This window comes from Scyliorhinus canicula, chromosome 9, assembly GCF_902713615.1.
Source record: "Scyliorhinus canicula chromosome 9, sScyCan1.1, whole genome shotgun sequence".
Taxonomy (NCBI): Eukaryota; Metazoa; Chordata; class Chondrichthyes; order Carcharhiniformes; family Scyliorhinidae; genus Scyliorhinus; species Scyliorhinus canicula.
In genome coordinates this window covers 153,942,964-153,956,359 of record NC_052154.1, presented here as the reverse complement: position 1 = coordinate 153,956,359, position 13,396 = coordinate 153,942,964, and the positions used below count along the sequence as shown (strand labels likewise).

General features: G+C 42.6%; 1 protein-coding gene across 5 annotated transcripts in view; it reads left to right on the top strand.

The window, feature by feature from the left end:
- The window catches only part of usp47 (ubiquitin specific peptidase 47), a 188,865-nt gene that overhangs the window by 90,474 nt on the left and 84,995 nt on the right, over nt 1-13,396 (top strand). For all 5 annotated transcript variants that reach the window (XM_038807976.1, XM_038807975.1, XM_038807973.1 and 2 more), the window contains 6 exons: nt 4,133-4,229; nt 5,363-5,508; nt 5,645-5,724; nt 7,243-7,392; nt 9,285-9,380; nt 9,467-9,619. In XM_038807976.1, coding sequence (XP_038663904.1) covers nt 4,133-4,229; nt 5,363-5,508; nt 5,645-5,724; nt 7,243-7,392; nt 9,285-9,380; nt 9,467-9,619 — 722 coding nt within the window. The remainder of the gene's footprint in view (nt 1-4,132; nt 4,230-5,362; nt 5,509-5,644; nt 5,725-7,242; nt 7,393-9,284; nt 9,381-9,466; nt 9,620-13,396) is intronic.

Sequence of the window (13,396 nt, the reverse complement as noted above, 5' to 3'; positions counted from 1 at the left end):
TCCGTCCTTCATGTCCAGGTCCAACCTTCTCCAGAAGATATCCCAATGATCCACATATCTGAAGCCCTCCAATCTGCACCAGCCCTGTAGCCACATGTTCAGCTGCACTCGCTCTCTGTTCCTTGCCTCATTTGCACGTGGCACCGGTAGCAATCCTAAGATCACTACTCTGCTTGTCCTGCTCTTTAGCTTCCAACCTCACTCCCTAAAATCACTTTTTAGATCCTCATCCCTTTTCTTATCTATGCTGTTGGTGCCTATGTGCGCCACGACTTCTGGCTGCTCCCCCTCCTGGTTGCTCCCCCTCCCCCTTAAGAATCCTGTAGACTCGATTCGATACATCCCTGGCACCCAGGAGGCAACATACCTTCCGGGTGTCTCGTTCGCGACCATAGAATCTCCTATCCATTCCCCTAACTATTGAGTCTCCTATCACTATTGCTTTTCTATTCTCCCCCTTCTCTTATGAACCACAGAGCCAGGCTCAGTGCTAGAGACATGGCCGCTAGAGCCTTCCCTTGGAAGGTCATCACCCCCCACCAGCCTCCAAAATGGTATACTTGTTTTGAAGGGGAACGGCCACGAGCGATCCCTGCGCTGTCTGCCCCTTTGTTTTCATTCCCTTGACTGTAACCCGACTACTCTTTTCCTGTACCCTAGGTGTGGCTACCTCCCTGTAACTCTTCTCTATCAACCCCTCTGCCTCCCGGATGATCCGAAGTTCATCCAGCTCCAGTTCCCTAACACGGTCTCTGAGGAGCTGGAGTTGGGTGCACTTCCCGCAGGCGTAGTCAGCGGGGACACGGGTGGTATCCCTCACCTCCCACATCCTACAGGAGGAGCATGCAACTGCCCTAGCCTCCATCCCCTCTGATCTTACAGAATGTAGCTGCGCTGTGAACCAACTGGAACTCCACCCTCCTCACTTAACTCCCTCAGTCACCAAACTCTCTCTATAGCACTCAAATGCACCCAAATTCAGTACTCAGTGCAAACCAAGTCTGCACTGTAAGCTGGCTCACTATAAGCTATACTGTGTGACTAGCCTCTGAAAACTGGCATGAAATCAAATCATGTGGAAAAATCTTTTCTCCTTATAGGTGAGATGTAAGAACAAGGACGCATCTACCTCCTTGGGCTTAAAAGACACTGCCCACCCAGGACACACATTGTAACACTAAACTCCAAATGAGGATGGCAGTTTATGCTGACATTGTTTGGGAGGGTGGTGGAGGTGGTCACTATTTCAAACCAGAGCTGGAGAATTCTCTCCTTGGCCCGAGCCAATATTTATCCTTCTATCGACATTGCAAAAACAGATGATCTGGTCATTGTCACAGTGCTGATTGTGGGAACTTGATGGTCAATGGCACACTTTTCCTATATTCCAACAAAAGAATGCTCTGAAGTGTTTTGTGGTTGTGAAAGATGCTGTATGAGCACAATGTTCTTTCAATCTGAATTAAATGTGGCATGTGCATCATGCAATTTAGTGACTACTTGGTTTCAGTGAAAGATGTCAAGATTCCAAGTTGCAGCAGTTGCCATCTCTATTCAGTATTTCGGCTATAAATAGTTGCCAGTAAAAGTACTGCCAGATACCTTTATAGTGCTGTTTATGGATACCACATAGTGTGATATTTATAAAGAATGATAGCATCATCTAGTGGTGGAAGGATTTTGTTGCATGAAAGCATTACAAAAATAAGATGGCCTCTTTCCAAAGTTGGAAGAATTTAAGAGTATTGAATAATTGCAAACTGGTGAATTCATCCAGAATTTAGCTGTTAAAGCTGCACATCAGCCTCCCTGAACAGGCGCCGGAATGTGGCGACTAGGGGCTTTTCACAGTAACTTCATTTGAAGCCTACTTGTGACAATGAGTGATTTTCATTTCATTTCAAGAACCCACAAATGCAAGTTTGCAGAACTTCTTTTTTTAAAATCCATAGATATGTTTTACCTTCATCCTTTGAAATAACTTTGCAAGAGCGGCCCGGTGGTACATTGGTTAGCACTGCTGCCTCATCGCTCCAGTGACCCGGGTTCTATTCCATCTCGGGTGACTGTGTGGAGCTCACACTTTCTCCCGGTGTCTGCGTGGGTTTCATCCATGTTTCATCCATCTGCGTAGGTGCCACAGTTTCCTCCCACAGTCCAAAGATGTGCAGGTTAGGTGGATTGGCCATTCCAAATTGCCCCTTTGTGTCCCAAAGGTTAGGTAGGGTTACGGGGATAGGGTGGAGGCATTAGCTTAAGCAGGGTGCTCTTTCCAAGGGCCAGAGAAGACTCAGTGGGCCGAATGGCCTCCTTCTGCACTGTAGGGATTCTATGATTCCTGATGAGGGAAAATGGCTTTGGTCCTAAACATTTCATGATTGGATGCCTGAACCAGTAATGTATATGTCCAGAGATACTTTGGAACCGGACTCTTTTATAAATCTACTGAAGCGATAAATCTGGATGCAATGTTAAAACATGGATTAAATTGTGCATTTGTAGTAGACAAAGGAGGAAGGGTGTTCTGGCATGGATACATGTATATGTCTTCTTCAAAGCCCTCCCCAAATTATCCTACCATCGCTCCACCTCCACTACCCTCCCAAACAATGTCAGATAGTCGTTCTGTTTTTTTTATTCAAAGTTAGTTTTGCTTTCACCTAAACTGCCATCCTCATTTGGAGTTTAGTGTTACAACTTGTGTCCTGGGTGGGCAGTGTCTATTGGTGGGCAATGTCTATTGGTGCAAGGTAGTATTATAGAATACCTACAATGCAGAAGGAGGCCATTTGGCCTACCGAGTCTGCACTGACCCTCTGAAGGAGCACCCAAACCAGGCCACCACCCTATCCTTGCAGCCCCATAACCCCACTTAACCTGCACATCTCTGACACAGGTCAATTTAACATAGTAATCCACCTAACCTAGTAATCCACCTAACCTGCACATCTTTGGATTGTGGAAGGAAACCGGAGCACTAGTGGAAACCCACGCAGACATGGAAGAATGTGCAAACTCCACACAGTTATCCAAGGCTAGAATTGAACCTGGGTCCTTGGTGCTGTGAGGCATCAGTGCTAACCACTGTTCTACTGTGCCGCCCTTATCAGCAGTTTAAATGATTCTTTTAGACTGCTAACTGTTGTATATTTAGCTAGTAGATGTATTTCCACGATTGGATAGGTCTGAAATGACCCTCCGACTAGTTCAAAGCATAGGGTCCCACAGAAACCAGTGATCTGCTATGTAACATGAGCACCCACATAACTTTTTTAACTGGGGTGGCTGAATGGGAAAGTAGAGAGACAAAAATCCCATTTGCCAGTATTTTCTACATTTTGAAATATTAAAACTTCAAATTAACCACTGGGTCTGTATTTTAAAAGGAAAAGGTGATGGAATGCTTTGAACAAAAGTATTGGTGGAAAATTTGCCTCTTAAATGCAATCTGTCACAAGTTTCAATTCGGCCTCAACTCCTAGTGAAAGAAAGTATACTTGTATTTATATGGCATCTTTCACAACTTCTGGGCATCCCAAAGCTTTTTGTAACCAGTGGACAATTTCACAGAATAGAATCATAGAATTTACAGTGCAGAAGGAGGCCATTCGGGCCATCGAGTCTGCACCGGCCCTACTCAAGCCCATGTATCTACCCTATTCCCGTAACCCATTAACCCCCAATTAACCTTTTTGGACACTAAGGGCAATTTAGCATGGCCAATCCACCTAACCCGCACATCTTTGGACAGTGGGAGGAAACCGGAGCACCCGGAGGAAACCCACGCAGACACGGGGAGAATGTGCAGACTCCACACAGACAGTGACCCAAGCCAGGATTCGAACCTGGGACCCTGGAGCTGTGAAGCAGCTATGGTAACCACCATGCTAACGTCCTACCCAAATATAAAACACAGTTGTAACATGGGTCAGTATGCACACAGCAAGCTCCCACAAACAGCAGTGACCAAATAATGAAGCAATAATACTGATAAGCAATGCCTACTGACCTTTCTGGCAATACCCATTTTGTGAGAATTCATAAAAAATTATTATGGGAAAAGTTTTTTTCAGTGAGCTAAGTTTAACATTTTAACCCTGACTAATAAAATTCTGGATTCTGTTTCTTGCAGGATATGTTGGATTGGTAAACCAAGCTATGACCTGCTACCTGAATAGTTTGCTGCAGACGCTCTTCATGACTCCTGAGTTTAGGAATGCACTGTACAAGTAATGACTCACTTAATTATTTCTATTTGCATGGCTAGAAACAGAATATGATTAACCATTTAAGCACAAGGCAGGTAACGCAGTGATTAGCACTGCTGTCTAACGGCGCTGAGGACCTGGGTTCGATCCTAGCCCCGGGTCACTGTCCTTGTGGAGTTTGCACATTCTTCCCATGTCTGCGTGGGCCTCACCCCCACAACCCAAAGATGTGCAGGGTAGATGGATTGGCCATGCTAAATTGCCCCAAAATTGGAAAAAAGATTGGGTACTCTAAATTTATCTTTAAAAAAGAACAAGACAGTAATATACCTGTAACACTGGAGAATTTGAAAACACTGATTTTTATTTGTAATCAAGATTTGCATCTGGACTTGCTTTGGAACACAAAGACCCAAGATTTTTTGTCATCATTAACTCCCTGGTACATACCATGGAGCCTCAGGGCCACATATTAAGCTAATGCTCCCATTAAACAGCTTTTCCAAAGCTGTAGATACCAACAGAGCTCGGCACTCTGATTTAGGATTTATCCACCAGAGGCCACAGGGGAACAGCCCTTTCCAAACTTCCAGGCCCACAAAATTCACATTTGAGAAATAGAATAGAATCATTTGGGTTACGATGGACCAATTTTCAAGCCCCAGAGACTAGAGATGTCGATGGGGGTGTAGTTTGGAAACTTTTGCTTTCGATTAAATATTTTCCAATGCAGAGCAGACTGTCTGGGAGAGAGCAGTAGGAGGAAAACTGCTTGGAGAAAGAAACTTAATTTCCACTAATATTTTGCTTGTTGAGAATATGTAATTTTTAATTTTATAATACCAGTTCCTGAGACACCCAACTCTTTTGTAATGCTAGTTCGGACCCAGATACATAACAGACCACACCTTGTCAAATAGTACATGTTCATATTGTTTCAGCAAATGTATTGGTCTCACTGTTTTATTGGTTGGCATGAAAATCATAGTCATACTTTAATCTGCACTTACCATAGCTGTATCCTTTACCAGTAGCCCCTCAACCATCAGTATAATGAAGCTCCTCAGCTGACCCTTCACAAGTAGATGAATTCTGAACCGTGAATATTCTGACCTCATGATTTACAAATTATTCCTGTGTGGATATATTCACAGATGGGAGTTTGAAGAATACGAAGAAGATCCAGTGATCAGCATTCCTTATCAACTCCAAAGATTGTTTGTCTTGTTGCAAACTAGTAAGAAAAGAGCAGTGGAAACAACAGATGTGACTCGAAGCTTTGGCTGGGATAGCAGTGAAGGTTAGCTGAACATGGGGCTAATTTCCTCCTTAGCTGCAAGCTGCAAGGGGAAAGAAAATATTCTCAAAGTTGTTTAATAGTTAAACTTTTCATTTGGCTTCTTAAGGCTTAATTAATATGGTTTTTCTCTTACTAGCCTGGCAGCAGCACGATGTTCAAGAGTTGTGCAGGGTCATGTTTGATGCACTGGAACAGAAATGGAAACAAACTGAGCAGGTAACTCCATATTCATTTTAACAGAACATCAACTGATAGGCTTGGCCTTACTTGAAGAGGGGCAAGATGAAACTATTATTTTCACTCCTACTGCTTCACAGGTAAAATTCAGAGCAGTATTTATTGTTACTGCAATTTAAAAGCGGGTGCAGCCATAGTGTGACCTTCTACACTTTGGCACTGTTAGAAATTGCAGTATTGAGTTGTATGTAAAAAGCATGATCCAGCAGTCTAATCTTGAATGCAGCTTTCATAGTCATAGAGTTTTACAGCACAGAAAGGGGCCCTTCGGCCCCTCATGTCTCTCCAGCCATCAAGCACCGATCTATTCTGATCCCATTTTCCAGCACTTGATTCGTGACCTTGTATGCTATGGCATTTCAAGTGCTGATTTAAATGCTTTTTAAATGTTGAGGGTTCAATCCACTACCACCTGTTCAGAAAGTGAATTCCAGATTTGAAACTGTGATTTTTTAAAAACAATTGTCTTTTAACCATCTTTTGGGTTACGTATTTTTGAAAACTAGAAAGATATGCATGATTTCTAATGTTCTGCTGGAAGAATTTGCCTTTATATAGCACCTTTCACAACTATGGGACATTTCAAGTCACTGCATCTAATTAAATATTTTAGAAGTATTGCAAAGTAGGAAACCCAGCACTCAATTTGTGCACTGCAAGGCCCCACAATCTGTTTTAGTGATATTGATTGAGGGGTAAATATTGGCCAGGACACCAGGAGAACTTTCTCTGATGAAGGAGCTGTGCCTCCAAAACTAGTGACTCCAAACAAACCGGTTGGGACTTTAACCTGGTGTTGTAAGACTAATTATTATTCAAATAGTAGTCATAACTGAAAGGGAAGACTGGGGCTCAGTTTTACTGGAAGCCAGCACCTCTTGATAATGCAGCAGTAGTACTGCGCCTCTCGTGTCAGCATAGATTCTGTGCTCAAGTCTCTGGAGTAGGACATGAACATCAGAACCTTCTGACTGCAAGGCAAGAGTTCGACCCACTTAGTCAAGTCTGACATCCGTTCATGTCCTTGTGCTAAATGAGGAAGTGGAATTTTGGCAAAATATTTTAATGGATTGTTGCCTTGTAGAAATGTCTGAATTTATTTCTTTGTTTTTTTAAATTCATAGGTGTTTTTCCTCCTTTTAAGTTATGAATTTTCAAAGTCTGTTTTCCTCCCCTGTTGTTACTGAGTCATACTGATGTCTAAGAGTTAATTAAGCTTTTTAAATGCAAATGTTATTTGCTGCAATTCTCCTGGAAAGAGTCATTCAAAGACCTAAGTTTAAATCGCATCCTGCGGCAACCTTGGTGGGTTTTGGTTTCTACTTAATTGATGATATTGTTAGGTTCATGCATCAATCTTTCACTTCTACTTGAAATTTGCTGCTCTAGAATTGAAGTCAAGTTATAGAATGTGTGAAACTGTATTGCTTCGCACTAAATTTCAATTGTGTTTTAGTGTTTATTCCAAGGAATCTTGCATTGTACTTCCTGTTTCAGGCTGATCTCATTAACCAGCTGTACCAAGGAAAATTAAAGGACTATGTCAAGTGTCTAGAGTGTGGCTATGAGAGCTGGAGAATCGATACGTATCTTGACATCCCACTGGTTATTAGACCATATGGCTCCAATCTGGCATTTAACAGTGTGGTAGGTGTTTCATTTTTACCCCAAATGGCACTTGATAAGGCCATGCAACAGAATGGGACTAATGAAATTCCTTTACAGAACTATTTTTTAAAATTTGAAATATTGGAAGTTGGGTAATTGGTACCAAAATATATATAATTTCTAAACAGTGACTTTATCTCCATGTGTCTTATGCTGATACTTACATGTCTAAAATGGGAAAGCTTATCATTTTCCAAGTAATGGTAAGTGAACTATTCACCAAAAATAGATAGTTCAGATGACTATTTTAGAATGTTAACTGCAACATGCATACAAAATAAGAATTGGAATATGAAACCAATTAACAATAAAAGAAAGGCAGGCTTGAATTTATCTAATGCTTTCATGTCCGGGGATGTCCTGGCAAGTAAATTATTATTAAATGTATTCACTGTTGTATGGGCAAACAACTGTGTGTACACACAAAGAGCAGCAAGATAAATGATCAGATAATCTGTTTTGGTGATATTGGTTGAGGGCTGGATGTTAGCCGAACTATGGATGAACTATCCTCTTATTAAAATAATGTGTTTGGGAGTTTTATATTCAGTTGAATAGGCAAACAAGTCATTGGTTTAATGTAATCAAAAAATAGCAGTTCAGAGAATGCAGTATTCCTATAATAATTGGGTCACTGTCTGTGTGGAGTCTGCATGTTGTCCTTGTGTCTGCATGGATTTCCTTGGGTGCTTCCGGTTTCCTTCCACAAGTCCCAAAAGACATGCTTGTTAGATGATTTGGACATTCTGAATTATTTCTCACTGTATCCGAACCACTGTAGTTCAGCAAACATATAACTAATACAATGTGTGTGGTGTATTAGAACGTTAGGAGCATCGTTTTGGATAACCACAGGTTTATAAAGGATAGAACGTGGGATGTCGTGAACTGCGTTAGAATGGTTAAGTATAGAGTAACAATGTAATCAACATCATAGATCATACAAACTAAACTGACAGATATTCCACTGGGAACCTCACCAAGAATCAAATTTGAGAACCACCAGATATTTGTTTGGGTTTGATATTACAGAGGGCTGATCTATACAGACATATGAACAGAGTGAAAATGGACATGTTCCATCCAGTGTTTCCCACACAGCTGCAAAACTGGTTAGCATTACTGCTTCATAACACCAGGGACCCGGGTTCGATTCCAACCTCTGATTACTGTCTGTGTGGAGTTTGCACATTCTCCCCATGTCTGCATGGGTTTGCTCCTGTGGGCCAGTGAGCCCAGGTATTGTGCTCTTTCAGAGGGTCAGTGCAATGGACCAAATGGCCTCCTTCCACATTGTTGGGATTCTACGGATTATTCCTTCAAAGAACTCCAGTAAATTGATTAAACATGATTTCCTTTCACAAAACCATACTGACTTCTTCCAGATTACCTTGAGTTGCTCCACATGTCCAGCCTCCTTAACGATGGATTCTAACAACTTCCCAATGACAGATGTCAAGCTAACTGGTCTATAATACCCTGTTTGCTGCCCCCCCTCCCTGAAAAGAGGGGTTATGTTTGCTATTTTCCAGTCTGATGGAACCTTTCCGTAATCTGGCAAATTTTGGGAGATTAAAGGCAACATATCATCTACTTTATTAGTCACCTGTTAAAGAGATCCACAATTCTCTCGGAGAAGAATCACGTCCTGACATTAACCGAGATCTGACTATACACGATTTAACGTTGGGACCTCTGCTCTTCCTCCACCTACATAATTGAAAGAAGCTGTCTACATGAGCATAGTCTTATTTCCTTATTTATATAAACCTTATTTCATTGGTAAGTTTGATTTGAATGTGCAGGAAGGTTTGTAATTGACAGGGTCCCATGATGTTGTGTTTATTTATATTTGTTTGTTCTCGCACTAGGAAGAAGCATTGCAAGCATTTGTCCAACCTGAAACCTTGGATGGACCCAATCAATATTTCTGTGAACGCTGCAAGAAAAAATGTGATGCGCGCAAGGTAACTAATTTCAGAGTGATGAAAACTGGCCAATGTGCTTTCCCCAAAATATTGAACAGAATGTGACTTGCAATCTCTTTCTACAGGGGCTGAAGTTCCTGCACTTTCCATACTTGCTAACGCTGCAACTGAAGCGCTTTGACTTTGACTATACTACGATGCACAGGATTAAACTGAATGACCGAATGACCTTTCCAGCTGAGCTCGATATGAGTCCTTTCATAGATGTAGAAGAGGAGGTATGTGCAACAATGCTGACGGTCTGGTTATTAGACATGGTCCAACAGTTTCAAAGTTCTGATATTTCCCAGTGACATAGGTCAGATGCCAATTGCAGAAGCTATAATTAGAACAAGAAGTGTAAAAGAACAAATACTAAAGATAGAAATAATTTCTGTTTTTGTAGTTTCTTTCAAGAGCCCAGGACATCCAAAAGCACTCCATAGCCAATGGGGCACTTTTTGAAGTGCAGTCACTGTTGTAATGTTGAAAAGTGGAAGCCTATTTATGCACAGAAACCCCTCACAAACAGCAGTCAGATAATTGCCAGATAATCTGTTTTAGTGATGTTGATTGAATGACATCAAACCTCCACACAAAAGTGGAGCATTTAATGATCATCAATCATGAGAGCATCCAGACTGTTAAAATAGTATCCCCTTTGTCATAATATACATACAAGTATATCATGGTGCATTGACACACACTGACTGACACACTGAAAGACCAATCAACACACACAACACAGCGGCCAATCACCAGACAGGGCAGGGTCACTATAAAGCCAGAGGACACTAGTTTTCCCGATCATTCGGGATGCAGCCTCTGAAACAACCAGAGCCCGTAATCAGTAGCACGAACATTTGCCATGTGCTAGCAGTATAGTCTGGTCAGGTTAGCCAGAGGTCTTCAGTCAACCTAACATAGTGTCGACCCACAGTGCAAGTATTTTTAACAGCTCATAGTTAAATAAAAGAGAGTTGTACTTCTACAAGTGTTGGTAGCCTGTCTCTTCTACTGCTCTGGTAAACGCAGTCATCACAGACCCAGCATACCCAACACATCACCCTGGTTCTTTAGATTATGTTGTCCTTTTATTTTAATAGACTACCTTAGACGGTTTTGCATCTAACAGACACCAGGGTAAATTGTTAGAGCTTGCTTCTGACAAACCTTGGAAAAGTAATTGTCAATTTTTAACAACGTAAGAAGTCTTACAACACCAGGTTAAAGTCCAACAGGTTTGTTTCAAACACGAGCTTTCGGAGCACGGCTCCTTCTTCAGGTGAATGGAAAGGCTTGTTCCAGAAATGTTTATATAGACACAGTCAGAGATGCCCCGGAATGCGAGCACCTGCAGGCAATCAAATCATCAAAGATGCAGAGAGAGAGGTAACTCCAGGTTAAAGAGGTGTGAATTGTCCCAAGCCAGTTCAGTCGGTAGGCCTCTGCAAGTCCAGGCTTGTTGGTGGGGGCCGAATGTAATGCGACATGAATCCCAGATCCCGGTTGAGTCCGCATTCATGCGTGCGGAACTTAGCTATAAGTTTTTGCTCAGCAATTTTGCGTTGTCGCGTCTCCTGAAGGCCTCCTTGTAGAATGCTGACCCGGAGATCAGAGGCTGAATGTCCTTGACTGCTGAAGTGTTCCCCAACTGGAAGGGAACAGTCCTGCCTGTTGATAGTCGCACGATGCCCGTTTATTCGTTGTCGCAGTGTCTGCATGGTCTCGCCAATGTACCACGCTTCGGGACATCCTTTCCTGCAGCGTATGAGGTAGACTACATTGGTCGAGTCGCACGAGTATGCGCCGCGTACCTGGTGGGTGGTGTTTCCACGTGTAATGGTGGTGTCCATGTCGATGATCTGGCATGTCTTGCAGAGATTACCCTGGCAGGGTTTTGTGGTGTTGTGGTTGCTGTTCTGAAGGCTGGGTAATTTGCTGCAAACAATGGTTTGTTTGAGGTTGCGCGGTTGTTTGAAGGCCAGTAGTGGGGGTGTGGGGATGACCTTGGCAAGATGTCCATCCTTGCTGATGATGTGTTGGAGGCTGCGAAGAAGATGTCGTAGTTTCTCCGCCCCAGGAAAGTACTGGACGACGAAGGGTACTCTGTCAGTGGTGTCCCGTGTTTGTCTTCTGAGGAGGTCGGTGCGGTTTTTTGCTGTGGCGCGGTGGAACTGTCGATCAATGAGTCGAGCGCCATATCCCGTTCGTACGAGGGCATCTTTCAGCATCTGTAGGTGTCTGTTGCGCTCCTCCTTGTCTGAGCAGAGCAATTTTTAACAAAACATTGGAGGACTTCGACAAAAATGTAGTTTTCTATCTTTTCGATGTACTCTAGAAAGTGTGCAAATATGTATCAAGACGTAGTTGTAGTGAATTACATAAGTGCATTTAAAAAGATACTAGATCAATACAAAAGGGAGAAATGCATAAAAGGATAGAGTAAGATGAAAAGTGGTGGGAAGTGACATGCACAGAATATATAAAGATGCCATGGACCTGTTTGGCCAAATGTCGTGCTTCTGTGCTATGATTCTCTCTAATGTTCAAAAAAAATGATAATGTTTTCCTAATTTAGTACTGGAAATGCAAGATGCCTGACGATCTACAAACTTTCTCTGCTAACAGCAGTTAAATTTTGGAGACCTTGGGGCATATTCCATGTAAAGATGGAGGGCAAAATTATCTGAGCAGTGGGCTTAAAGTGGAGTTTTTCAAACTTTTTTTTCCCGGGACCCACTTTTGCCAACGGACCAATCTTCAGGACCCACACCATGTTAGCTTACCTTTAATGAAATGTGCTTGGTCCTCACGACCTTATTTAAAGCAGGTTCAAAGGAGCAGAGGGAAATGTGCTTTTCAGGTGCAGATCTCAGACAGTTTCTTTGTGCTGCCTTCATCTTTATGAAAATGGATAATCCAACCTCTCACATGTAGGTTGTTGTGAAGGGCAATAGCAGAAAAATGTGTGTTTTACTCAGCACTGGATGCCTGGGAGATGCTACTCCAGAATACTGACAACCTCATGGGCTTTTGACGTGCTCTAAATTGATAACTAACTGTGGCCTCAACTCAAAAGGATTTTATCACCCACCACTTCTCTTGCAAACTCTGAAACTTCTCCTTTAATTTACCAGTACTTCCCTGCATATAACACACATGACCTTTGCATCTTTATTTGCATTGGCAGAATTGACAAAACTGTACCTCAAGAAATCATCTTTATACTGCTTTATCCCCGATTAAATTTCTCCTTTGTAGGCTGTTAACCAGAGGCCCTGGAGCTCTGTACACAGCTAACACTGCTCTGTCCTGCCCTAGACTCTTGTATTTTATTATTCGTTCAGGGGATGTGGGCATTGCTGGCTGGGCCAGCATTCATTTCCCATCCATGAGAGCCTTTAAGAGTCAACCACATTACTGTGGATCTGGAGTCACATGTAGGCCAGACTAGGTAAGGATGACATTTCCTTCCATAAAGGACATTACTGAACTAGACGGTCTTTATGACAATAAACAATGGATTCATGGTCGCCTTTAGACGTCTAATTACAGATTTTTATTGAATTCAATTTTCACCATCTGTCATGGTCATATTCAAACCCGGGTCCCCAGAGCATGACTCTGGGTCTCCCTCGTCCAGCGACAATACCACTACGCCACTGCCTCCTCTGGAGGAGCTCTCTCTAGTACATTCTGTTGTGAGATCCTGTCCAGTAAGTACACTGCCTATTTGAGTTTCTGGCCACCTCTAGTTTTAAGAAAAGGATCCATCTTCACAGTCCTCTTGCCAGCAACTGGAAAATGGAAGCAAATCTGGTCCGTGAGTTGGTACAAAATGAACTTGGGACTAGGAGGTGGGGACAGGGAAAAATAAGAGAGATTTGTGTTGGGATGGCACCACGATGCATTCCGGACGTTGAGGAATTTGATTGGGCTGCGGGTGGAAAGGCCACAGCCATGGCTTAAACTATTCCACTGGAAGGGTTTCTCCTCCCTTCTGAGGGGTCTTA